The sequence below is a fragment of the Solea senegalensis genome, linkage group LG13, assembly GCF_019176455.1.
Source record: "Solea senegalensis isolate Sse05_10M linkage group LG13, IFAPA_SoseM_1, whole genome shotgun sequence".
Taxonomy (NCBI): domain Eukaryota; kingdom Metazoa; phylum Chordata; class Actinopteri; order Pleuronectiformes; family Soleidae; genus Solea; species Solea senegalensis.
The window spans coordinates 5,087,747-5,115,732 of NC_058033.1; the positions used below are offsets into that span (position 1 = coordinate 5,087,747).

A 27,986-nucleotide genomic window follows, 5' to 3' on the forward strand; every position below is an offset into this window, starting at 1 on the left:
GTACTTTATTTGGTAAACAACAATAATATACACAATAAAATGGTCAACTGTTGGATTTAACGTGAATATGATTCTTTTACCATATCAAATCGACAGTAACTATTGGTTGCCTTTATTAGATTTCTTTATATTGAATACATTGAAGATCAAACTATCAATGTTAAAAATAATTACTTTAATCAACTGAAAAATATAATTTATCAATTTTAGGATTTTCTTTTTTTTTAAAGATCTACATCCGGCAACATCATCACACAAGAAGCTTGTTCTATTCAGTAAAAATCAACAAAGTCTTTGAGCATGAGTTCAGGCAAAGCTCCAGGTGGCCCAGAGCAGCAGCAGAGTACCAGCGTACAGGGCCAGCACCAACAGGTAGAGACGGAACAGCAAGCAGTCGAGCTTTGAGCACAGGGCCAGCCAATCACCCTGAGCTGCGGACTCGCTGTCCTCCTGGGATAGAGCCAAGCGAAGAGAAATCAGCTCCTGGAGGAGCCACTCCGGCCCAGGAGAAACCTCCTGGATCTCAGTCAGGGACAGCAAATCACCCTCCAGTGAGGAGTCCAGCTCATAATCTATGAGAAGAACATCAACAAATGATGAAAACACATCTAAAGACAAACAACAAAGAGGTAAATCATGTTGAATATCTGAGAAATTGCCAGTAAAGATATGCATGGACCACTAGACTGATGTGGACCAGCACATGGGAAAATGTCCAGAACTCAGTAAGCATAACCCGGCCCTTGTACCTTACCATCACTCTCGTTGATGTGTTCAAGGGTTTTGACGGAGGTCACAGCGCTGTCGTTGAAGTCGTGACCACTTGAGCCGTACTTGTCCAGCAGGCAGGCGGACACCGACATTTCCCTGACCTCCTTCTCACTGTGGTGGAGCAGCTTCACCACTAGTATGGATTTGGTCAGGCTGAGCATCAGCATGGCCATGCACACCACAAAGAACACACCTGAGCAGAGGTGGCGGAAAGAAAGCACGAAAAGTAACACAACAGCATGAGTGAGGCATCGTTGATGTTGGTCTTAAAGATGCGGTAGAGGCAGGATTGATTGAAAAAGACGTTGATTAGGTTGTTGAACAATGCTCATTCTCTTGGTTATTATTGAATTTTTTGTCATAAATATGGGGAAAAAGTAATACTCTTACACCAGCTTTAATCCAGTTGAGGTATTGTCTGATTTGAGTATTCAGGAGTATAAGTCAGGTTTTTATTAATGTTTAATTAACTTGCATCTAACAATGGGCCTCAGTTATTTTCATGCAATGAGTAATATGAGGAAATGACAGACCAAGCGCTCTCCACCATTTATTATCTTTCTCCAGGAGGTCTGGGTGGCAGAGTTGCATGATGGATTTTAGAACTGGATGCTTTTTTATGGTTGCAATAACAGGCCTAACAAAAGGGGATTGAATAGCTTGTACCACGAGTTAATTTTGTCCATATTCACTCGTGTGCCTGGAAAAACAAATGTGCCTCTAAAATAAAGCAAACCCACCGATAAGCGGAGTCGTGACAGCAGAGGAGGGCAGTTCGTCCGTCAGGTTGACTCTGAAGACGGTGTAGCCCAACAGTATGCTGATCTTGAAGGCGATGCGTACGCCACTATCTGGAGGCAGATAGAAGCTGATCACATCCACCAGCATGAGGAAGATACTGGGTATGAGGAGACCCACCACGTACAGTAGGGGGCGCCGGCGGATCAAAACCTGAATCAAATATAAGAACAGAGAACCTAAATATGTGAGAAACACTGATTTTAAGATGTCATAAATACTCATTATAGAGTAGTTTCAGTAATAGTGGTAAATGTTCGCATTGTGCATATATGTACATATATATATATGTATATATATATATATGTATATATATATATATATATGTATGTATAGTATAAACTCCCAGTGCACTGTTACCAAGCTGTGTTTGGTCTTTGAGCTGAATAAAGAGCAACACTCCCTGCTCTCCACCTGCACTCGGCTGCTGGGCCATTTTCCTCAAGACTAACAAGAAGTCCATTGATCAGGCAGCCACTGAGACAGCCTCATTATGGTTGCTCACCCTGCTCTGTCTATCGGCTCTTCCCTCGCTCCCTCCCTCTCTGTCTCTTTACTTGCCAGATAGAGCACCAGCTTCATCATTTGGCATTAGTGCACAAGCGGGATCCATGAAGGTCATGGCCAGTTAGGGTGGCTGGGTCTAACCCACAGAGGGCAACAGTTCGCCATCGATGAGCAATCATGCTCATCACAGTTTAGTGACTCACTTGCTGGGAATGACTCATTGGAGAAAGGTGTCATGGCTGAAAATGGAATAATTATTTATGATTTTGTGGAGGTAACTGTGCCTGTGAAGAAACGACTGAGAAGTCGCCCTTCTGCCAGTAACTAATGGAGGACCTGCGTCTACGCCAAGCATTTTTAAAAGCAAGTTAAAGGCCTGAATAATCAATATCGCTTGAAAGGGGTTAACAGTAAATTTCTTCACCTCCTTCTGCTTTATTTGTTCAATTACGACAATTCTTATATCAAAATGTGCATTTTTTTTGCTATGAAAAGAGCAGAGATGCACAACGTCCTCATCCGTCAGTATGCGGCCTGCTGTGATAAGGCAGATTGTGCAGATGTGTGCAAAGCCAAAGGTATTTAGCATTCACTACTGGATTGTCTGCAGGAAATTAAGATTAACTTGACTTGACTTAAACTTTCTTCACCATTTCCCTAAGTGCGAGCAATGAGGCAATAAGTCCCGTACATTGAACTGAATGTGTGCGTAGTCGGTGTTGTCGTGGTGGATTTGCCAGTAGCGTGAAGGGATAGACAGCAGCTCCCATTCCCCGTCATTCATGAACTCCCTCTTGTCATTAGCGATGGCCTCTGCGCTCCTCCACAGCGAGAGGTCTATTTCATTAACTGCAGAGATTAAAGGATAGAAAGAGATGGAGAATGAAATATGTCCATGAATTTTCTCTTCTATTCTGATGTTCTGCATGTTTGTGTACATGAATTGTCCTTATACGTTATGTATTATGACGTGAACATGCTTTATTCGGTCTCTTTTAACTAACATGCCTGTCCACTTAAAGGCCCAGTGTGTAAGAATTAGTGACATCTAATGGTGAGACTGCAAACTGCGGCAAACGTAGAACTCCTCTGCTCAACTTAACAGCCTTATTTTAAAGTTATTATGGACTAATACATACACACGTATGGGTAGCATGTTCAATTTCTGTCCATAAACGTTACATAATTGGACCTTTTAAATGAAAACTGTGCAGCATCACAGACCTGAGTGCAGCCAGCTGCGGAATGTGAGGCTGCAGTTCTGCTTGTCAAAGGGAAACGCGTACATCTCCAGGCTGCAGGCCAGCACCACCTGCATGGGCCTATAGTTCTTCACTGAGCCGGAGGAGTTGACGTAAACATAAGGGATCGGTGGAGATTTCCCTCCATCCACACTGTGAACACACACACACACACAGGAGGGAGAAGGGAAGTAAGGTGAAACTTGGAAAACAGTCCGGGAATCTGAGACTCGGCCTTCACACTCACCTTTATGTCGTGTTGACCTCGTTACATAAGTGTTAAATCTCAGTTTGTTGCTTTGTGGCTGCTCACATGTTTATCACCGGTGCTTTCTGCACAGCTCACATTTCGATCAACGATGTCGTTGAAATGTCAAATACACATGGACCAAACTCTCTTTTAAAGACTCCCCTGTCCTCCTATGCATTTGAGACACTTTGAGTCTGTTGTTCTGCACTTTGCACTTTATAAATAAATTGTATTTGGAGTGGACAGAGTATTTGTAAAACAAGAGACATGAGGCAAGTTCTTACATTACTATTCTTTACACATATTTGATCATTGTTTACTTAACATTCAATGAATTTGACCGACACTACATTTTTTCCTATTATTTACTGAAGTATATGTTATTATCAATTATCACTGCTAAAAAAAAGTGTGTAAAATTTGGTATTGTTTTGTATTTTAAATCCCAGCGCTGCACATTTTATCTTTTTGAGAAGTTTATTTATTTATTTTCTATATTTGTTTTGCTTCATTTTGCTTTCATTTGGCTTGTTTTCATCAGTTTTGTATTGTTTAAACGGTTAACTGGAGTTAAGAACTAACGATTTTACTAAAATCTGGCATTGGCTTTCTGGGTGAGTGATAGGAAAAATCCCATTCCCAAAATTTGACCTGCTTAGTCCCAGGTAATAAATGAGACTTTAAGATCACACTGTTGACATAGCCTAGCACTGAACTAAAAAGGTCCAATTTTCTCATAACCTTACAGTTCACTGACGATGACATCAGGAATCCAGATTGCATCTGATGACAGCGAGATTTCTGTGATGCCATCAAACTCCTCTGGATCCCAAACCAGGAACTCATCAGTCCAGATCTGAAAGCAGCAACGTAATGTGTCATTAAATAGTATAGTAACGTTTCCTGAAATTGGGGGGAAAAAAACACTTAAAACTGTTTGTTTTCTCAATTAATCAATTAATAGTTTGGTCGATAAAATGTTGATTGATGTTTTCCTCAAAACCTCAAAATGATTTCTTTGTAATATGGAGCAAAGAAACCAGAAAATATTTACATTTCAGAAACAAAAAATTCAGACAGATTGTTTTTTAATATAAAAGAAATCAAACCACTCATAACAACAGATCAATTTAGTCATTGCAGCTGTTTTGATTATAAATACATGGGTGTTCAAATTGTTGTTTACCTTTGAGATGTACAATAATTAACAAAATGGAAAATACTGAGAGAATAATGGGCCACATACCTGTCTGTACCAAATACTAATTGTCATACTCTGTGTTTTTCCATCCTGTGGGAAAAGAGAATGTGTTTTAATAATAATACTGTTTTAAGGCAACTTTATGGAGCTTTCTTTGGGGTTAAACTGAGTCCATTTATTAGCAACAAGACAAATGTAGTGCATGTAAAACTACAATAGCATTTTAGATTTTAAATTACACACCACTCCAAGGACAGACTGCAGTATGAGGTCTATGGAGACTGTGGTAGCACTGGTCCAGTTGTGAACAGGCCGGACACCGCAGTCATATTGTCTCAGCAGGGTCCTGGTCAGCTGGTTCAGCGCTGACCTCTTTGGCTTCTCTGGCACACATTCGGACAAATGGGCTAAAAGACAAACAAAAAGATAAATAAAATAAACATTCCGTTCTATTTATTGTACTTGAGCAGTGCAGGAGGCTCTGAAAGCAATGAAACGGTTTTATACTGTACACTATTCAATGTGCATTTGCTCATAAAAACAAATTCAACAGCCGGATATTTAAAATAGTATGCGTTACTATGGTAAAACAATTGGTAAAACTATCTAATCTAAAAAATGTATGCAGAATTGTGCATATATTTGTATTTAAGTAAGTACATTAATCACTAAATAAGAAATATAATGACACTGGGTGACTTATACTGAATAAGACTATTTGACCCACTTTATGATATAAACAGGAAAATGGTTAGTCTAAATAATATACTGCATACTAATAATAATACAGAAATATTTGGAACAAAACCCCTGCAGGTCATTTCTCCCCTCACAAATCTATACTTCCCAAAGTAACATCTTACCTGAGAACAGCAGCATCAGCCAAATGAGCGACATCGAGCCGAAATAAATCAATGCTCCAGATTACAGGTGTTATCCAGGTGTTGCATCCAAGCGTCTGCCCCGTTTACACACAAATATCCTCAGGCTCATTGATAAGCTTCAACTGCAGCAGCACAGAGTGCAGAAAAAACAGCAATGAACAGAGTAGCACAGAGATTTTGGTTCCACTGATATTGATTTTCCACTGGCCGAGTAACGTGATACGTATATTAAGGAAACACACTGGAGAAAGAAACTCCCTGGAGGTTTGTTTGGTGCCTGTTTATTGCTTCACAGCAGATTTACATACATCTGCATGTTGTGATTAAATTCATTGGTCATTGTTGAACTTCCATAGCAATGGTTCAGCTCAAGCATGTTTGTCAGGGCACGTCCTAATTAATGACAATATTTGTTCCATTTGTATGTACAAATACAGAAAATATTGTTTGTTTCTGTTAATTTTGTTTAAAGGAAAAGCAGTTGTTTCCAAATTGCATAAATAAAATATGGGAGATACGGTATTGATAGATTTTGTCTTGAAAATGAACATATATAAACGTAAAATATTGAATGCACTTGACAATATGTAGAGTAAAAGGGTTTAATGGAAACGTTTAAATATAATAAAACCCCATGTCAATCAATTTTGTAGTAATTTATTTATTTTCTAATTTGTTAAACCACTTAAAGGCTATGAAGTGATTACGTATCGAGAAAACACATCAATATATTGAATTTGTTGTAATGTTATTGTATTATAGTGTGGTTTTTGTACAATTCCTCAATTTGTCCACTTTTGTGTATGTATATATGCACTGTATATACTTTATTTGTACATACAGTGTATATTTGTAGGCTTTTGACTTGTGTGTCTTTGTTATTTTAACCTTGAATGCTAATAAAATGGTTTATGGTGGATTTTTTTCCTCACTTTTTGAGCTCACACAACGGATACGTACTGTAAAGTTGCATGTAACCTGAATGCAACACCAACTGTCCTGTCACTCACGTTGCGCGCGCGCACGCGTTCCGGTCCACGCGCGTGCCCTGACAGGTGACCGCGCGCAGCTGGCCCCGGCTGTGTGGGCTCGCGGCTCTTGACAGATGGAGCTGCTCTGACTCGGGATCGGCGCTGACAGCATTTCGGACGTTGAGGGGAAAAAACAAAACAAATCAGGACGGAAATCCGGGTTTCCATCTGCAATGACATCCGAACAGAGCGAAAATGGAGAAAACTCGACGAACTCGGTGAGCGCAGAAGATGATGTGGAGCCTTTATTAACGTAACAAGTGGCATGTTTGCTTCGGAATGACTGAGGAACTAACGTTAACACTAACCCCCACCGCTGTTGTGTGGACAGAATCCCAAACCACCGAATCTGCCTGAGAAATCTCATTTTAACGTTAGCTTAATTCTTTACTCCTTTTGAACAGACTTTTTTTTACTAAAAAAACAACATTTTCTTACTTTGTATGAAGCACTTTTAAATTCGGTATACAGAAACTCCATCAAACTGCTTTAGTTTTCTTTTTTTAACCAAAATTCAAACTTACTCTTCCCACCAACGTGGTTGTTGGCAGTTACTTTCACTTAGCTTGTAATCTACTTAATCTACTAAAATGTGTTTTTAAGTAGATAACTTTCAAAGCAAATGCTTGACACTGTGAATGTCACAGTTGATGTAATCACATATTTCCATCTCCACACACAGCCATTATAATGTCTTTCTTAGTCTAGACTACCACCTTAAAAAAAACATCAGTAATCTATTCCCATGTGTATCTTCAGGCTGTTATAATTTATGTGGAAGTTTCTAGACTAGCTTTTTTTTTTCTTTTTTTTTAGCTCAGTGTCCATTCAACTAGGCTGTTGCTTTATTAAAAGGCCTTTCTAATCCCAGCTAGCCACATACATGAAGTCATATTTTTAGTTATGTCATGAACAAAGGGTCAGGGTTCACAGTAGTCATGATGTGTGTCAAAAAATAATGTATGCCTGCATCTGTTTTTCCGTTTGCTATTGACATAGGATGTGTGTCTGTGAGTGTGTGTCAGAGAGAGAGGGAGAGAGACAGAGAGACACCCAGTGCCTTTGTCACTCAGGACTGGTGGCATGGTGAGTGGAATGATAAACAGAAGCCTGTGCTATCCATGTCAGCGGCCTAAAATAGAGGCTCACCAAGAGGGTCTCAGATAGACCTCGGACTCCATATAAGTCTGGTATGGTCTGTGTGTGTGTGTGTGTGAGAGAGAGAGTGACACACACACACAGAGAGAGAGAGAGAGAGAGGTCCACCTGCTGTTGGGTATAGCAGGCTTTATATAGCACCTCTCACTCAGCAGACTCATGTTATTTCTTTCTTGTGTCTGTGAGGTTGAAACACATGACGACCTGTGAGAGTTTACATTTGGGGACAAGTCATTAGCAAGCATTAATACATGTTTCGGTTAGTTTTCTGTAACCGAAATATGCTAAAAATCATTTATTTCATGCTATCAGGACCAGAAATGATGAACCTGTCAAATCAAAGATGGCAGTAGATGTTTAACATCAAACCCAAGCTGTGGTTTTGGTTAGTAACTTGCATCATGACTAGTTGCACGCACAGTATATTCATATCTCCGTTTCCTGCGACGTTCAAGTATATGAAATGTAAACAAAACAAGAGCCGTATCAACATTAAAACTACTCGAAACATGATGTAGTGGTCATCAAACATCAGTCAAATCTTTAAAATACTGCCTTAAAGGAATAATCAAACATTGTTAGTTTGGTTAATGATTTTAACTTCAGTACAGTACAATGAATACAAAGTCGACTAACTTCACTTGGCACATGGACTGGAAATGAGACCTTGGCTCGGTCCGAGGGCAACATTATCTAATTACCAGCACCTTTAAAGCTCACCAACGTTTATTTGTCGTGTTTGTTTGATCTGTATGAAAACCAGAAGTCATCAGGGTCGAGCAGTGTGGGTATGGAGGCTTTTGTAGACGTCCCTGGTTGCTTATATTTACGTCTGACGTCATGAAGTACAGGCATGACGCAGGTATTAGTCATCTACTAAATGTACTAAATCAAGTATAGGCCACTTAATTGTGCTCAGTGTTACAAGCTGCATTGTCCTGACACAACTATGTGAACCTCAGCAGCTTGGCATTTTGGAATTTGTCCTTCAGCTCCATATATATACACTCCGTGTTGTACCAGTCCTGCTTTCACATGGGTCTCAGATCATTGACATTAAAGGATGGACGAGAATGCAAATACTACACAGAGAGGCAGTGGGAGGGGATTTGTAAGACTTTGACATCTTTCAACTAAAGCTTGTTTCCCAACCTTGTTTTCCAAACCTTTCTCTCAGCAGAGCGAAATGCTGATCAACCAGCTGAGGGAGATCACTGGCATCCAGGACCCACAGATCCTCTACAGGGCCTTGAATGTGAGACCTTGAAAACCCTTCAGTTTTGTTTTTGATGACTCATATGTGAAATCTGTATTTATACTGGTTTACACTTGGGGAGAAAACCCGCAGATTGGGCTTGGATACTGAGCTGGAAAGGGTTAGGCTGAATTGGAAGTAAAAATGGTATTATTTTGAACCCTCAAAGGCTTAAAAAGACATGAAACCTCGGTGCGACACTGTTTTGAGCGCTCGTCCTCAATCGCAGCAGTCGAGACAAAATCATGTCATCACTGATAATGTCCACGTGGTCACTGTCACATTTTTGAGGTCGTACGTGTCACATTGACAAGGGAACTATCTGATCTGTCCACTTAGATGGCAAATATCTGATTTATTTCCATGTACAAGTGAGGATGGATACAGATCAGAATTGGGTCACTTGGAGCAAATAGTGTAAATGCAGCCTAACAGTCCCTGCTATTGGAAACTAACTGACTAATGGTAGTTGGCCCTCTTTAAAAGATCGCTAGTGCCTGGTGTCATGGCACTAGTTGTTACACTCCTCTTCTGTGTGTGTGTTACTGTGTCGGCATAGACTCATATTATGCAGATTCCTGTGTGCCATCCCTCCTTCGCTATTGGTGCTCTTGCGTCCTGCTTCTATTCCACCTTCTTCATCCCTCTGCCGTCCCTCACCTGCCCAAACGTCCCTCACCTCCTCATCCAGCACACCTGTGTAAATGCCAGCAGCTGAGATTCAATCAGTGCTCGACAGTGCATGTGCATGAGATTGAATGAGCTGCTCGTGTGTGAGGTGAAGGTATGGAAACAGATTATGTCAACTAGGAAATGAATTGGGCTTGTAACCAGTGGGTCTCTGGTTTAAATCCCACGACAGGGCAAGTCCCTGTCCCGTCAACAGGCACAGGATAAGGAATTGCATCGGTTCAATAAGCATGAAGATACTGCACCACTGACTTAAGACCAGGTTTTTGCTGGTCGGTGGTGCAGTGGCTTTCTGCGGCTGCAAGATTGCAATGTCCCAACAATGTGCCCGACCACACCTCGTTTTAAAACACACACACACACACACGGACCACAACTGCATTCGCTACATACGCGTGCGTAAAAGAGAGCCCAGTAAGTCTGACATCATCGCAGCTCTGTCACATCCTAATAGTTGGATGGACAGGAATCATTGTCATGTCCTCGTCTCCTGTCTTTTAAGGCCAGTCAGGGTGATGTTGGACATGCAGTTGGACTGCTAACAGCACAGCCCGCAGAGCTTCAGGATCCTGGAGAACCTCAGGAGTCAGGGAACCCTGAAGAGGCCTGGGAGGGCCAGAAAGGTACTGGAAGAGTCTGGACACCAGCAACTGGTGATTTCAAGAAGACTTAGATATGTTAGCAATCATTGCTTTTCACAGTTTCCAATAATCAAATAAATGGTTGTGACTTTCTGTGTGTATTCAGGGAAAGTTTTTAATTTAGGCATTTTTGACATCTGGACACAGATTTCAAACATAAAGTGGTTTATATTACAGTGTCTTGTTCACAGTTTTGGTTTTGTTGGTTAAAGAAGAGAAAAATGTTGTCACCATTTCCAATTTTCTTTGGAAATATAAAATTTTCCAAAAAATGGCTCTTTTCTCAGTAAAAGAGCTACTTTTCCCACAATTGCCCACAAAAGTGTGTGCAATTTTGCATCGTTTACAACATACAGTGCAACATTAATCCATCTGTAGTGGCTTTACCTGTGTGTTTAGTTACTTTTTCCTTGTTTTTCGTCTGATTGTTAAGATAAACATCAAAACAGCAACATAAAGGCACAGGGTGGATAAGAGTGATACGGAATATACACAAGCGCAAATGTTTCCTTTCAAATCTGACAGTAGGTTGTCTATTTAAATAAATAAGTGAGGTTTCCAAAAAGAGCCACGCAATAAGAAAATGTGTAATATTATTCACAATGTTATATTGTTGTGTAATTCTTCAGGGATTCCTAAAGATGAACTGCAGACCGCCATCGAACTCAGCCTGCAGGAGTCCCATAACGCCCAGGAGGAGGAGAGAGAATTTCACAGGTACAGGAAACTGTGCTTTTTTTTAAATTTATTTTTTACTTTTATCTCTTTGTTAATTTAAGCTGCTGCTGACGGACGATTATGATGATGTTCTGCAGGGCTCTGGAGGCCAGTGCCGAGGAGAGCGCAGCGAGAATGAAGAGGAAGCGCTGCGAAGCCCAGAGCGACATGTGCAGCCCCTCGGACTGGGTACGTCAGGGCGAGTGGCCTGTGGGCATCCGCAACGTGGGCAACACCTGCTGGTTCAGCGCCGTCATACAGGTGAGAACATGCAGGCTCTGCTGAGCTATGAATAAAACACGGTAGGATTCGATTGACCGGCGTGGGTTTTTCTATGGCATAAAATGTGAATTTAAATATAAATGGCATTTACTAAATATCAAATCCATGAACAGATAACAGATATATAAAGTGTCTTGAGATAATTTATTGTTATTTTTTCAGTCACAATGCAACCAAACATACAAACAGAATCAATAACTTTAACATCTTTGATTACTTAGATCAATAAATAAACATTTTTACCCAGGTAGCAACAGTCACTCTTCATGTTTCACTCATTGCTATGTCCGAGGTGTTTTTCCTTCCCTGTAAAATTAGCATATGCATGGTTTATATATTTAGTGATCTATTTTCTTTCACGGGCATCGCTCCAATAAATGATATCCCCGTGAGTTCCTGATATCCAGTGTGGTTTCAAAGTGGCGGCACAAGCGCTGCGGTTATAACGAGATCTCGTCTAAAATCTCAGCCTTTCTCATCAGCTCTAATAAAATTAAACATAACAAGAAGATAAAAACAAATATGTGAGGGCATCTTCCTGTTGTAGGTAGTTTTGTCTTTTTTCCTGAGCGGCTAACTCTATTAAAAGTCCATTCCAGGCTGAATTTAGTGAGGCCTATCAGGTGGCTCGGCAGAAACCGGAGCTGCAGAATGTGTGGCTGATGTGATGATGGAACGAGTGGTCACTTCCTGGTGTGAGCCCGAAATGGACTCCAACAAAGACAATGGTTATTTGTCTCTGTTGAACTCAAATGTGCTTCTGCTTTGGATTTAACCCCCAAGGATGGGGGTTATTTTCTGGAAACACGAGTGAGAAAATGAAGAGTCGTTGTTTGAATACAAATGTCGTTCGTATCATACCCTCCGTGTTTTCTTTTGTTTATTTACAACTCAAATGACTGATTCAACCGAGCCCCGGCTCTTGATAACATAGACTTCCCTAAAAAAAAAAAAAGTAATTATACTATCAGATTTAGGCTCAGTGACCACATGATTGGATTGTCAGTTCATTATCCCTCGACTATCCTTTGTGGTATAAATTACAGTAACACTGAGATAAGCCGTAATTGACTTTCCCACTCAAAGGAAAAATAAATCATTATATTCATAAGTGCTCAGAAGCGCCAGTCGCCAGTAAACATGACACATAAGACTTACTGACAGGTGTTAATGCATTTAGTTTATCATGGAAAACAAGGCAGAGTGGCTTAGTATGTGAGTTTACAGTTTATACTTGAAATAAAATAAAGTAAAAACTACATTTGGAAACTGGAAGCAATGTGTTTTTGGAGCCTACCAAAACAAAGTAGAGCTGCAACTAATCGCTTGGTCTTGTTTTTGTCCACAAACGGAAATGATTCACTTTTAATGCTTTCTTCGTTTTCCGGAGCAAAGAAATGAAGAAAATATTCACATGTAAGAAGCTGAAACGATCAGAAATCTTGTTTTAATTATGAAAAAAGCTTCAAACGCAAGAGAAACTCATTGAACTCAAATATAATTGGATGTCATCAGTATTTACAGTTGATATTTTAATATCTTAGTCAAATAATATTGTAATTCACTGAGAATTACAGTAATCAAGGGCCTAAAACATGTTCTCCCTAACAGAATTCTTTATTAATCCCTAGATGGAAATTGGATAAAAGTTTTGTTTGAAAGTGAGGGGGAAATCCACTGTTTCCTCTTCAAGATTTTTATTTATTTTACATTCAGTTTGAGGAGTACTTGTTTGGGCCATAAAATGTAGATTACTGTTTACCAAACCTGGAAAGGATGACGTTCTCAAATCTTTCAAGTTGTGTCCACAAACCACAACGAGTCAGTTTTAATGATTTCTTTGATGGTCGAGAAAAGAAACCGGAAAATATTCACATTGAAGAAGCTGAAAAATTCGAAAGTATGTTTTTAATGCTCATCGTGTTTGTCGTTGTTTTTTGTTGCAGTCATTGTTCCACCTGCCTGTGTTCAGGAGGCTGGTGCTCAACTACCACCTGACTGAGCGACTGCTGGAGAAGTGTAAGAGCCACTCAGTGAGTAAACTCCTGTCAATATCACGTTCTTCCTCATTTCTGCTTAGGTTTGTCCCAAAAAAAAGGTGATGTTGTGTATTCATCTAAACACAACACAAACAGTGGGTGGAGTTTGACTCTGGGTCTGTCTTAACAGGACAAAAGGAACATTGCGTTCATGCAGGAGCTGCGCTGCCTCTTTGCCCTCATGGTGGGCTCCACCCGCAGGTTTGTAGATCCCTCTGCTGCCGTGGAGTTACTGAGAGAAGCCTTCAGGACCAATGAGGCCCAGCAGGTACAGCACACAGTCACTTTATTACCTTTTTACTCTCACATAATCTCTCAGTGTCTGGCCCCACTTTGTCACCGCCTCTTCAGAGATTTCAGCACTCGAAATCACGATATCTCTTCAGATTTCAAAGATATTTTGGGGCTTCCTGTTTATGTCTGGGCCAAGACTTTTGTTTTCCGTCAGCTATACTGTTTGAAGTGTGATGAAGCAATACGAGGTGTGACTGTAGTGTAAAAACACTATCGCTGATGCATTACTGTCAACATATTCTAACAAAGTTGGCTTTTGGCCTCTCAGACATTCAGTTCCTTTCGTCTTCATTTCAGGATGTCAGCGAGTTCTCCCACAAACTGCTCGACTGGCTCGAAGATGCATTTCAGTTGGCTGCCAGTGGAAAGTACGTCACACGTCATTCATGGCTAATTCCTCCTTTTCTTCTTCATTGGAACGTCTGTTTGCTCAGTGACGTCATGTTTCCCTTTTTAGTAACGTGGAAGACAAACAGAAAAACCCCATGGTGCAGCTCTTCTATGGCACGTTTGTGACAGAGAGAAGACATGAAGGTACAGTTGCGTCGTACTCAAGTACTACAAGTTCTGCTTGTAGTTGCTCTCATACACGTGCGCGTTTCTGTTCAGGTAGCACGTTTTGCAACACAGAGCAGTTTGGCCAGTATCCGCTTCAAGTCAACGGCTTCAACAACCTGGATGAATGTCTCGAAGGAGCGATGGTCGAGAAGGAGATCGAGTCTGTCCATTCGGATCACGGTGTCACATCCGGTCGTGAGGTGAACAGATTTTTCGACCCATTCGCTGTTGCGTGTTTGTGCAGTTTGACGCCGTGCTGAGTCGCTTGGTTTTTTTTCTCTCTCGGGCGCAGAGATGGTTCAAAAAGTTACCGCCAGTCCTGACGTTCGAGCTGTCAAGGTTTGAGTTCAACACCCAGCTCGGTCGTCCGGAGAAGATCCACAAGAAACTGGAGTTCCCGCAGATCATTTACATGGACAGGTCAGCTTTGTACAAATGACACGATTAAAGTGTCCAGGATTCTCTCAAACCGTTGAGTTTTTTCTCACACAGATATCTTCATAAAAACATAAAGCAGACCAATGAGAGAAGAAGTGAAGTGAAAAGACTTAAGGAGCAACTGGCAGTCCTTCAGCAGAAATTTGAGTGGTAGGTCACCAATTCACTCTGATTTTAAAAACATCAGATGAGTTTTGTCTAATTATCTCACTTCTTTATTTACAGCTACAAAAACTACGGCTCGGGACCGAGCAAGTATCCTCTGGCGGACATGTTGCAGTTTGTGTTGGAGTTTGCGACCACCAAGCCCACGAATCTATCCCCAGCTGAAGATCTGAGACTCGCGGCATCTTCACCGACTCCTGCAAACCACCCTCTCAGTGAACCTGTCTCCAACAGGTGGAGTAAAAATCTCTCTTATTATGAATGTGGTGGAAACCCCGTCCTCATATTATGATTGGTCTGATAATGAGTCTAATTTTCATTAAAAGTGAGTTATGATGCAGTCGTAATCCATCCAGAACACTGAGATCAACCAACCTGGTGTTTCTGGATCTTTCTAGATCTTTGCCCGGGATATATTATGTACTTTGGCCTTTGCAGTTCATTTCTTCAACAGCTTTTAATAAAAGAGCTGGTCAACAATAATCCCCTCTGGGATTTCTGTGCCTATCAAAGGAGGAAAGAACCTTTTCTTTACAACTTCTAGTCTTATTTCTGCAGCCTAAAGTCCAAAATTACTTTCATCTTTAATGGATGAGTAAAATACACTAAATCTTGATGTTTTTCGCCAGTTTTCCGCTGTAATGTTGCGTCACTGCCTTCTTTCTCTCCTTCCCTTGTGTCCTCGCCTTCTCCCTCCAAATATCACCTGCCTGCAGCAAAAATAAACCAACAGACAGACTTATTTAAACACTCTTTTTTTGCCCTCAGTGAACCAGCGGACACAGACTCACCTGACGGCCTGCTTTCCGGTGTTTCCAGTTGCCAGCGGACGCCGATATACAAGCCCTTCACGCAGTGCAGACACCCGGTGGACTGCTCGCCGCACCCGGCGCCGCACAGCGTCACCGACGAGGAGCTGCACTTTGTGAAGACCTGCCTGCAGCGGTGGAGGACGGAAGTGGAGAGCGACATAAGCGGTACGCTCACGACGGAGTCGCGTGGGCCACAAATGGCACACTTTACACGTCGTTTGATCTATCGATGCCGGCTTTCGTGTGCAACAACAAACCAATTACAAACTGATGAGAGCAGATGGAGCGTCATGACATATTTATCATGACCGTGAAATAACGGTAAACCCCAGGTTTGCCGAAGGCACTTCCTTTTACTGCACTTTGTTTCACCGAACAACCTGGAATAAAAGTACCTGCTATGTAAATATAAATATAAATAAGTGTTCCAGGAAAGAGCTTCTAAAGTGCCTTAGGAAAATGTACCTTCACTAAAATAGAGCTTAATGTCTCTCTTTATATCTGTCAGCTGATTGTGACCCAGGTCTGTCCCAGGGAACAGATAACAATAAATGTGAAATGTCAAGTTGAATCCAAAACTTTTCCCTAATGGGAGGAAACATGAGTGAAAGGAAGAGAAAAAAGTACTACTCTACTTTATTCATTCTCAGAGCTAAAGGCCAACATCGACAGGCTCTCGCAGAAACTGGAGGGCATCTACGCGGACAACAGTCTCTGCCAGGTAAGACTTCAAATTCAGCAATTCAATCACTTTCTTTCCTTCACGGAACTCGACCTTGTGACCTTTCGATATTCTAACACAGTTTTCTGGATGATTTAGTTCAGGAGATGCAGGCTCCACAGAGTCAACACCAAAAATATCAAAATGTTCCTTTTATTCTGTGTGCAATCAATGCTTTTGATTTCTGGCAGTTCTTTTAAAACTGTGCTGGGCCGATGTTAATTATTTATGTTACATATATATATATATATATATATATATATATATATATATATATATATATATATATATAGATATACGTATATATATATATATATATATGTATCGAAGGTTTTTTTTTAAAATACAGCTAACAGCAACACAACTTTCCCCTTGAGAGACAATGAAGCTCTGAATTCTTGCTGATATGCCGTTGTGCAATCACGTAACAGGTTCCCTACAGACTCCACGCTGTGCTCGTGCACGAAGGCCAGGCGTCGGCGGGCCATTACTGGGCCTACATCTACGACCACGGCAACCAGCGCTGGATGAAGTACAACGACATCTGCATCACCGAGTCGGCGTGGGAGGAGCTGGAGCGGGACTCGTTCGGCGGCATGACCAACGCCAGCGCCTACTGCCTGATGTACATCGACGACCGGCTACCCTACCTCATCACAGGTACACGTGTGTGTGTGTGTGATGTACAAGAACTACGTGTACTGTATGGACACACGCAGATATCCGCCGTGTTTTCATAAATTTATGTCCTGAAGACACATCAGAAATCATTAATACTTTAGAAACCAATAGCGTGTTTGCACCAATTCAACTCGTAGCGTTTCCACTAGCATAGTATCTGGTACCAGGTACTTTTTACAAATAGTTTTTATTAACTGATTCTAATGATTCAGTTACACTGAAAACAACTGCTGCACAAGTCACTCGTCACTCGTTTGTGTGTGTTGCGTGTAAAACGAAGTCACCGTGCAGTGATGACTCTGCCCAAGTTGACTAGGTACTATTTTAGTAGTGAAAAACCAACCTAAACTGTGCCGTGCCGTGCCGAGGCGTGGCGAGCTGGGACCACAGGTGGAAAATGGGCTTAAATGTTTGGGATGAGCCGATAAGATTCTTCGTGTTGATACTTCACATGCTTTATTATGCACAGACTGTAAACATGCAATTGTAAAACATAAAACCTTTTAGCTGAGTCATGTTGTCATGGCTGCTTATTTCCTCTTTATGGGAGGAGAATATTTGTCACCCAGTTGGAGAATTAGGTCTTTTTAAATAGCTTGAAATGACTAGGTAGTTAAAAGGTGTACAATGACTGACAGTGGAAAGTTGTGATATTAATATCAGACATGAAAAAGTGATATCGAGTTAGTAAGGGCCAAAAAAGAAGTCCCATTTTGACTGATAAGTCTTCTTGGTGTAAATCGACTCATCATTGCATACAGATGCATACATTCTCCTTTAAATTAATGAAAATTAAAAGCTTTTTGTAATCATGTGTGCTTTTAACACAACTGTGAAAGCTTTTCTATAGTAGAAGACCAGAAACAGTCGGTTTTTTTGAGTGCATTAACACAAGAGCTGCAGCTAATGATTCGTTTCTTGATCAATTAATCAGTCGTTTGGTCCAAAAAACAAAGATATTCGGTTTATTGTAATAGAACTGCAAAGGAAACCAGACAATAAAAACATGTGGAAAGTGGAAATCAGAGAACTCTCATTCATTTCTCCCCAGAAGACACCGATGATGAGACAGGCCAGGTGTTGCATGGCATGGACTCCCTGCCGCCCGTCCTCAAACGCTTCGTCCATGAAGATAACCGCTGGTTCCAGCAGGAGCTCAGTGAATGGGAAGAGCAGTTCTGTCAGACAGCAACGCCACAGGAGGAGTCCGCTGCTGCTGCTGCTGCTGCTGCTTCTGCTTCTGCAGAGTCGCCTGATCCTGGACCCGACAGTGCGGAGCAACAACCTGTTGAGCCAGCACCTCAGTCAGGACCCAGCAGTGAAGAGCTGGACCAGGGAGCTGCTTCAGAACCACAACCAGATCCAGAAGTGGAGAAGGATCCGGAGACAGAACCGGAAGAGAAGCCTGAAGGTCTGTAGTGGAGCTGCAACTAACGATTATTTTCATAATCGATTAATCTGTGGATTATTTTCTCGATTAATCGATTAATCGTTTGGTGCATAAAATATCAGAAAACCTTAAAAAATGTTGATCGGTGTTCATCAAACCTGGAAATGATGATGTTCTCAAATGTCTTGTTTTGTCCGCAAACCAAAATGATTCACTTTTAATGATTTCTTTGTTATCCAGAGCAAAGAAATGCTTAAAAAAAAACCTTAAACAATCAGAAATCTTGATCATGAAAAAAACTTCAAACCGATTATCAAAATAGTTATCGATTAATTTAATAATCGATTAATTGTTTTCAGCTCCAGTCTGTAGAGGTGAAGGAAGGAGAATCAGGAGAGGGGTTGTGTGTTGTTTTTCAAATAATGAATATGAGCATAAAAAACATGCATATATGATGGTAAATATTCACCATGAATTTAAATTAATGGTTAAGTTGTAACACAACATATACAGAAGCAGATCAAGTAGATTTCACAATTGAAATGTTTGATCTGCATGTTTGATCAGTTATGATACAGTATGTTGTCACTGCGTGGATGCAGAACCGTCATAGTTCACATTGCAGCACTTTTGCAATTGTAAATAAAACAATAATACCTATGATCCCACATGTCAAAAGAGTTGAGGATCTACCTTTATTTACCTGATAAAACATAGATGTAGCTGCACAGTATTACAATGACTAAGTTTTACATGTTGGGGGAGATGACACATTTTAAAATAGCTTTTAAATAACTTTGTATTAAGCTGGGGCAGCCGTTGGCCAATTGGAAAGGGAGCTTGACTTGTAACCAGAGGGTTTGAATCTCAACCGGTCAAGGGTGCTGGAGTACCTCTGAGCAAGATACCTGACCCCCGTTGCTCCCCACACATCCTAGTGCCAGTCCCAAGCCTGGGTAAATGGGGGGGATGGGCATTATGCACATCACCATACAAGCTGTGGTGACCCCCAGCGGCAGAAGCCGAAATTAGAAATGACACAGTATATTCAGCAATTATCTTTATTCATGTCAGTATTTTTTCATATTGTACATTCATAGATGTTAAAATGAATGTTTTATCGCCTTCACCTTGACCGCCTTTGCTGCCAACACAGTAAATTCTCCTCATTGTTAGACTCATAAAGGACTTCTCTTATCTTATCTTCAAAGTCATCTTCCATGCCTGCATTTATTCACTCTCTGGTTTTGACCCCAGAGGAATCAGAGTTAACGCCGCCGCCGTCGTCACAGAGCGATGGCTGCCAGCCAGACGACAGTGGCAGTACAGCAGCAGTCACCGACACCACGGCGATGAATCAGAGCTCCACTCCAGCCGAGAAGGAGACGCAGGAGAGTCAGGTGGGCACGTCCGTGGGAACCCTGCCTTCCTCCCCCCACCCACCCATCTGTTCCCTCCCCCGCTGCTGAATATGGGTCAGAAATTCTTGGCCACAAAAATAAAGTGTGTACATGTGGGTCAAGGGTCCCATTTCACCACTTAGCATAGTGACGGAAATGTCTGGACGAGTCAAAGCGATGTACAGATACAGGCGAGGTCGGGAGTAATTACTGCCTTCCGCTAATTTGTTTTATCCTCTGTGGTTTGTTCAGAGACTTACCAAGTATTTTTTTTACTTTTCTTTTTTTTTAGCTTGACTGTGGTCCAATACAATAATACCACAATAACAGACCAGGGAGCTGCAACAGCGCCATTCAAATGGTTCCCTGTAGGACTGTGTGATAATTCAGTAACTTATCAGTAAATGATGTCTTTCAACTTAAAAGTTTATCATATAAGCGTTGTGCAAACACAGCTTTGAGATAAACTCTTAATGACTTTGAATGTTTTTACTTCACATTTGATTTTTAAATCTGCTTAAAAAAAGTTTGTTTTCTCTCCATAAATAAGTTTAACGTCACACACGGCTGCTTTCCTCAACTTTCACTCAGGAGCCAAAATCAATATTTAATCATCTGACATTACTCGTCAATATTGACCAATTACTTTTACATTATATCACTCGGTAACAAAGTTAAGCTTGTGACTAGAAACCACTTCATTAAAATGTATGGATTTATTTATTTCGGCGTGATATTGAGTCATTTAATATTTTTGTTTTCGCGACTCTTTCTCTGGCAGACGCCTGATCCCGAAGCAGAGCTTAGCAGCCAGGAGTCGTCTGACCTCCACGAGGATAAAGGAGACACTGAGGCGACGGGCTGCAGCTCGGAAAAAACAGAAACCGAGCCGGAGGCTCTGAGAGAAAATCCTGAGCGTGAGGCTGAGCAGGAGGGCGAGGGGGAGGAGCAGCAGCAGCAGCAGCAGCAGGAGGTCCCAGTGAGACCACGACGGACCGAGAACGAGGTCTCGGAAGTGGAGATCCCCAACGTGGGCAGGATCATGGTGAGAGCGGATGCTGATGGATACAACGAAGAGGTGAGTGCATTGCACAGTAACTGTTTTTCACTTTAGCTTATGTTAGTGTCAAACACTAACATTGAGGACACCAAGATAAAGTTAATGACCAGCTCAACCAATGAACCACACAGGTTAGTGTTTTGAAGGAATAAATGCAAGAGTGATCATCCTTGCTTTGGGGACATTGTTAGTTGTTACTATAACTTGATTCACACAAATTATACAAAAACAGAACTGACTATATCGTTCGAATTCTAAAGAATCACATTTATAATCCAGTCTTTATTTATTCATTTACGTGCTGCTTTATTAGACATGGACAGTGCATAATAATTAAGTTTTTATCCCATAGCCCATGGTGTGATGTTACAATAGGCTGCGTTCAAACAGAATTACTAAACTGATTTTGCTACTAGTTGTTATAAATAATCTATTTGACGTTTTAATCACTCCTCTGCCTCTTTCCTTTCTGATGCTCCGTCTTTTCCCCCAGATGATGCTGACTCCAGCGATGCAGGGTGTGATTCTGGCCATAGCCAAGGCCCGACAGATTTTTGACAGCGAAGGCCCCGAGGCGGGCCTCATCAAGGTGTGACCTTTGACACCAACACCGCTATCACAAAATCACTGCATGATTAAAGTGTGTGTGTGGGGAGGGGGGGTTGTGAGCAGCTTGTTCTACGGACACGGAATTAACTGCTGCATTTTTTTTCAGCATTAATCATAAGTGATAAAAATGTGCTCTAATAAATGACAGACATTTTATAATCCACTGTGTTCCGAGGGCAAGGAGCTCAATGTCAAGAACGAGACGAGTGGAACAATCTTCACATTGTTAATGACGACACACAGACACAGAAAGTATTTTCCAAATTGGCCTCTTGTGCTTAAGAGAAAATTCTGTTTGTTCACATGAAGAGACACTTATTTAAAGCTTGAAGTTAGGATTTAAAATCTGCTGTGTTTTATCGACACATGTTCCCTTACTGAGGGCTTTATTCTTGAGCATTTAGCCAAAAAGCAAACGCTAAAATCACCCCCTCTGTGTCCGCCAGGCTTTCCACGAGGAGTATTGTCGCCTGCATGAACTCTCCGAGGAGGAGACGACGCCTCAGGAGGACGCTCGTCTGCAGCACTCTCTCGTCTACTTCTTCCAGAATGAGGCGCCCAAGCGCGTCATCGAGAGGACGCTGCTGGAGCAATTCACGGACCGCAACCTGAGCTTCGACGAGAGGTGATCCTGTAGTTATTAGCTAAAAACGAAAACACACACAATAAGAAACATCCACCTCAGTAAAGTGATGCGACTGCAAACACTGAAACACAAAAGATCCACTGTTGCCGTATAGACAAAAAGTATTCCATTTAGAAGCTGCTTTGACTTCTGTTCGTGAAGACCAACCAGAGGCAGAATAATATAGTTTGGGGATCAAGAAAGTCTTAGACAAGGTGGGAAAAATAAGGCACTCAAGCAAAAAGCCTTTAATATTTAACGGCTGTTGAATCATATCAACGGTAGAAACATAGCAATGCTTCTCAGCCACTGAGGCCGTCATTTGAGTTTTAGTGCCTCACGTCAGGACAATAATATTGGATCACAAACGCTAAAGGTCAAGGTGAAAATGTCTGACAGGCAAGTGGAGAATAGAATATGTGGGTTGTGGTTCCAAAGATCGGCAATTCCAATGCTTTAGAATGTTTTTAAAATATTATATAATATTCAATGCCCTCAAATCAACATGTACATGTTCCTCTTGTCCGCCTGAAGGCCACAGCTCGATCACACCTGACCTCTCAGGCACTCAACAAAAGTCTCCAGCAGTTACGAGCGAGGGGTCAACATGTTCGAACAAACTCAAGGACGCCTATGTAAATGTAAAACCAAGCCTTCATTGTCAGTGGCCTTTCACTGCGGCACACTTATTGCCCACCAGGTGGCATCAGATGATCTCACTGATGTGGATCCCCCACCTTTTTAAGATGACAGATTTAAAACCTTACATGTATCCTAATAGCAAATTTATAATATAATGTTTCTGACCGTTTCACTGCCATTTCTGTAACATCTAATATTATTTTAAAAAACAGCCATTTCCAAGACATATGCCTGACTAATGAATCAACTTAATTTCATGCTCCAACTCAAGGAAAAGGCTGGGGGGAAAAATAATAAAGCAAATTAATTTGGAGACCTTTAAAAAGTGTGTATAATATAATATACTGGCGTAGGAAAGCACTACAGTGGGCTTAGTGTGCCATCTAGTGTGGAGAGCAGGGATGTGCAGTCAACGTGGTTGTATGTTTTTCAACATCTGGCCTCTTTATATGTCGGACATGTAAATGCAGGGGCATCAGTATCATGAGGGAAGCCCGTGCCAAGCTGCGCCTCATCAAGCCCGAAGACATGGACATGGATGAATATCTGGTAAAACCTCAAACAATCAGTGCTTTATTCTTTTGAGATCTTCAAATTACACAAATGAGGAAAGAGCTGGAAAAACAGAAAATAGGAATTGTTTTTTTTCTCCGTGTCTCTCACACAGCAGTGGCACGATGAATACAGGCTGTTCAGGACGGTGTTCGTCTACCTGCTCACGGGGCTGGAGCACTACCAACACGGGAAGTAGGTGTCAAATAATCCCCATGTTTTGCTGCACCAGAAATCTCATGCACCACTTGGGCGAAGAAACATTCATTCATTTATTCATTCATTCATGGTTTCCTGCTTTATCCTCCACCTGAGGGTGAGGTCAGCAGCCCATCACATAGCTAACACACACCTATCACTCTCATATTGTCTGCACTTTTTTTGGACTGGAAGAAAATGCACAAGTACACATGAAGAACATGCAAACTCCATATGGAAAAGTTGAGTTCACATCAGTTTAAAAGCTAAATTTGACGACTGAGCCACAGTTCTTGGAGCTCTATTCTATACTATTCATTCAGTGGAATAAACAAAGACACAGAGATTAAGGGGAACTGATTTCAAGGGTTAATAAAGTTTTTTCTGTCATTGTTACTGAAGATCGTTTTTTCACCTGCGGATCAAAAATATCAGTGTTGTGTTTTTTAAAAATGGTATTCTAAGGCATTTTCTTTCGTTTTCGTGTGTGTGTGTGCTGCAGAATGAAGGAGGCGCTGACGTACCTGGCGCACGCGTACGAGACCAACGCCAGCCTGCTGAAGAACGGCGAGAAGCGTGGCGTGGACAAGTCTCTGATTGCAGTTTACAGGAGGAAATGTCTCACTGTGAGTAAGACGACGACGACTCTGCGAGACACTTCTGTGTGAAACCACAGCACACTATTGCGAGCCACGATAAACGGCCGAGGCTCCATCTTACATTTACCTTAACACTGACGAGAGAGCGGAAGGAACACAGTGAAAACACAGAGCTATTCAACGAGAGGCCTTAAGAATATGTCTGCTGCTCTATCTCACTGTTACTGACTTATTTACAAGCAAAACAACCTTTAGTTTCCTGCTGGTTTTTCACCAAAATCCAAGAAAATAATTTAGTTTGCATGGATTTGATAGTCGCTGGTCTTCTGCTGCCTTGTTTAGTTAATTTGTGTTGCAAAGGTAAAGCTGACTCAAGGATAGCAAACACCAAAATCACAAAATAAATGTAACTATGGATATGGAAGACAAAACTGCAGTCTCCCCTTAGTGCCAAGATGAATAGGTGAATAAATGTAAGTTAAAAACACATTAATAAAAGCAAAGACATGGGGATAAATGAATGGATATGAATCAAATAAGTAAAAAGCTTTATTTATTTGGAGATGAAATTGAAAGCAGCCTTCACAAACTCAATGAAGAGATCGTTTTGTCAAGTTACCCCAAAAAAACTTCAAGTTAAGGAGGAATTTCAGCTTTTCATGCATTAAGATGCAACATAAGTCCTTTACCTGTAACCAAGCTGCAAACTTCACAATCGCTCCCTTCTCCTTCCTCCTCACAGACGTTGAATGAGAGCGCTTCGCGGCTGTTCGGCAGCGGCGAGGAGAGCAAAGTGGAGGAGGGCGTCGCCATCATGGACGACGCCGTCATCCCCTGCCTCCACCTGATGAGCCGTGACTCGGCTTTGTCCCAGGACGACCGGGACGCCATGGAGAGCATCCGCAGCCACTGGTGCTGCTGTCTGGGCCAAGACATGGAGGGTATGACTGTTTATGACCACACCAGCATGTTAAATGATAATTCACTAACCAAAAGGTTTATCTGCATTCGTCATATTTTATTTTGTGGCTCCTTTTATCATACTGTGTGATTTACTCACCTAGAGCCTAGATCTAGGCTCAAATACAGAAATTCCCTTTATAGCATATAAAATAGGGGCTGTTTTGGTCATTTCTAAAGGGATATTACAGTCGGTGCATAACATACAGTTGACTGTGTTCAGCTCAGAGTGTTCAGAGGAACTGATTTTAACCACTTAACAAAGGGATTACTGAATAAAGTCCACACAAGCGTATGTGTGCCCGATCTATAATAATCCGTAATTTGGTGTGGGGGGGAATGAGCAGTTTAGTTTAGTGAAATAAACTTCAATTTCCGGTTGGCAAAAGAAAGCAGTGAAGACATTGTTAATATTGCATACAATAGATTTTATTAGGTTAGGCACAATCAGCTGTATGTTATAATGTTGAAGTACCTCATACAACCACACTTCAAGTATTCCTGTGACCAGAAACTACATTTGATGTACTTTTTCCAGCCTATTTCTTTCATTACTAAATCTAAGCTTCCTTTGTGTCCAGACTCACTGCAGGTGAAGCTGGGTGAGTTGCTTCCCCGGGTCCTGGACGGCACGTCGGAGACCATGGTGCTCAAAGACCCCCCTAAAGTCCACGTGAACCAGGCCCACGACCTGTGCAGTCGCCTGGCGGCCGTCATGGAGTCCCTTCACAACACCACGATAGTCACCGTCAAGTAAAGTCCGAAATGAAACCTCCTTCAGCCGTGCGCTGCCACTGCGAGCGCCGTGGGCGATAGACTGTTCGGACTGTGGGGATGAGACATTGGTTTAGTTTTTACTAGGCTCTTTTTTTATCAGCTGGTTTTGGTTTTGCACATAAGCATGATTTTGACATGTCAAGAAAAGCACTCGTTAGGGATTCATAGAGGATTGATCATGGCTGTCACACGATGACTACGTGCTCATTGCAACAGCATTGCCATATCAAGACATTAAAGCTTTTTCAGTTCATTTCTAATCATGCTTACAAAAAATCTACTTGAAAGTCTAATTTTGAATCTTTTAGCACAAGAAGCTCCCTTTTCTAAAAAAAACAAACAAATATTGCAGTATCTTCTATGACCTGCAGAAGTGGCAGCCTGTAACATCACAAGTAAATATACTTATTTTTTAACGTCTTCAGGTTCCTTAAAAGCACATTACTTATATACATAAACACAACACATATGTACATATGTAACAATTTACTCTCTGTAGCTGTATCCAGCTTCTTTTCTGCGTTGCACTCGCTATGAGACGATGAAAACGACCCGCTGAACGCATGACGACTTGACAGCAGCTGAACAACGAAGCCTTAAAGGTGCAGTGTGTTGAATTTGGTGGCATGAAAACAGGATTTAACATTTCATTACTTATGTAGTCTTACCCAAAATTGCGAGATGATGTTGTTGTTGTTTACCTCACAATGAGCAGCCCTTTGTATCACACTGACCTTTTTCAATACTATACATGTCGAGATGTTGGCTGAACTGACTGAAATGGTACTTTATTGTATTGACACCCAGATGATGCGATCGGGAGTCGAATTACTACTGCATTTATATGCTCAGCCGGACCTGAGTCAGACTCACATTGGCCCAGAGGACCTGCTTATGTGCCACAGTCCTCTCGAAGCTCTGTAATGCTAACAACAGAGGTCGACATTGATTCGTTGAAATACACCAGACTCTTCTTTTGAAATGAGATTAACACATGTTTTGGGATTTTTAAGTCTTTTTAACTGATCTGCAGTTTGGCATCGTTCGGTTTGAATCCTGTGTCGGACGTCGTGCTCATGACTCTTCCAGTGACAACACTCTCTGACCAATCAGTGGCCGGCAGTCTGTTGACATCACTATTTTAGTATCGGCTCAGCTTGTTTGGAACAAGCCAAGCTGTGCTAGAACTGTATAATGGAAAAGCACCACAGTAGAACTTGGCTGTTGTTACGGTTTCTGCAAAACCACACAGCTCAGTGCCTGTTTGAGTATTAGTTGCAGTTTTCTCATTTCTCTCATGCCACTGAATCCTACATACTGGTCCTTTAAATCGAACTGACATTCTGGAAAAACAAAAAAAAGGTTCATATAGGGATGTGTTAAACTGATGGTGTAAACTTTTAACACTGTCAATGACTGGAGGAGTTGCAGCCTGTTGCTCAACTCTGCAGGGTAGTGACGAGGCTGCTGATGAGCTGAATGTGTTGCCGAGCAGTGAACACAGCACCATAAGCCTTTATTCAAGGCTTAAAAAAACCCACTGGACTTGTACTTGCACAGTAAACAAATACCACGTTAGCTTTTTTTAAATGTATATGTTGTATTACTTTTTCCAAAACAGATTCTCAAAACAAAACAAGAATCCACTCTTAGATGAAGTTCAGATACACGTGAGTGCTTGTTATGCATAATAATTAAAGGCAGAATGCTCTGTTTCAAACATTGAGGTCAGTGCATCTGTGAACCGGGTCTAATAATACATGGCGACTCTTCTTTGTGAATCCTGTTGAACAGATGTGCCTTATCTGCCTTTTTCTTTTTTCTTTTTTTTTAAACATGTCAGTCCTTTGAAAGGAAAGACGTGGACGGGAGGAGAATGGTGTGTGTGTGATTGTGAAAATCAGTATGAATAAATCGTGTAGTAGCCACCTCTGCAGAGCTGCTGATCCCACAATGCCTTTTTCACTTGTAGTCTGTGATGATATTAATAAATATTTTAAATATGAATCGTCTATTTTTGTCAATGTGCTTTTTATCTCA

The 27,986-nt window shown here is 41.4% G+C and overlaps 2 protein-coding genes across 4 annotated transcripts; one reads left to right on the forward strand and one right to left on the reverse strand.

The window, feature by feature from the left end:
• Window positions 1–7,262, reverse strand: htr3b (5-hydroxytryptamine (serotonin) receptor 3B). The gene is made up of 10 exons (XM_044042539.1): window positions 7,208–7,262; window positions 5,632–5,774; window positions 5,012–5,175; window positions 4,814–4,858; window positions 4,314–4,423; window positions 3,301–3,470; window positions 2,768–2,925; window positions 1,512–1,722; window positions 755–964; window positions 1–572 (listed from the first exon to the last, which is right to left on the reverse strand). Exons 2-10 carry the CDS (start codon window positions 5,663–5,665, stop codon window positions 307–309), a joined length of 1,368 nt encoding a protein of 455 aa, XP_043898474.1. The 5' UTR covers window positions 5,666–5,774; window positions 7,208–7,262; the 3' UTR covers window positions 1–306.
• usp28 (ubiquitin specific peptidase 28) lies at window positions 6,707–27,958 on the forward strand. Of its 3 annotated transcripts, none has more exons than XM_044042534.1 (26): window positions 6,707–6,901; window positions 9,019–9,096; window positions 10,289–10,409; window positions 11,057–11,144; window positions 11,243–11,405; window positions 13,373–13,459; window positions 13,596–13,733; window positions 14,057–14,127; window positions 14,217–14,293; window positions 14,369–14,517; window positions 14,610–14,737; window positions 14,810–14,905; window positions 14,981–15,154; window positions 15,689–15,897; window positions 16,383–16,453; window positions 16,885–17,113; window positions 18,186–18,545; window positions 19,782–19,924; window positions 20,706–21,002; window positions 21,478–21,573; window positions 22,040–22,218; window positions 23,331–23,409; window positions 23,528–23,607; window positions 24,113–24,236; window positions 24,952–25,150; window positions 25,751–27,958. In XM_044042534.1, the coding sequence occupies exons 1-26, from the start codon at window positions 6,857–6,859 to the stop codon at window positions 25,924–25,926; spliced, it is 3,657 nt and encodes a 1,218-aa protein (XP_043898469.1). In that variant the 5' UTR covers window positions 6,707–6,856; the 3' UTR covers window positions 25,927–27,958. The 3 variants fall into 3 exon arrangements, with proteins under 3 accessions (XP_043898469.1, XP_043898471.1, XP_043898470.1); XM_044042536.1 differs by having other exon boundaries at window positions 18,189–18,545; XM_044042535.1 differs by having other exon boundaries at window positions 9,022–9,096.
• The last annotated feature ends 28 nt before the right edge of the window (window positions 27,959–27,986 follow it).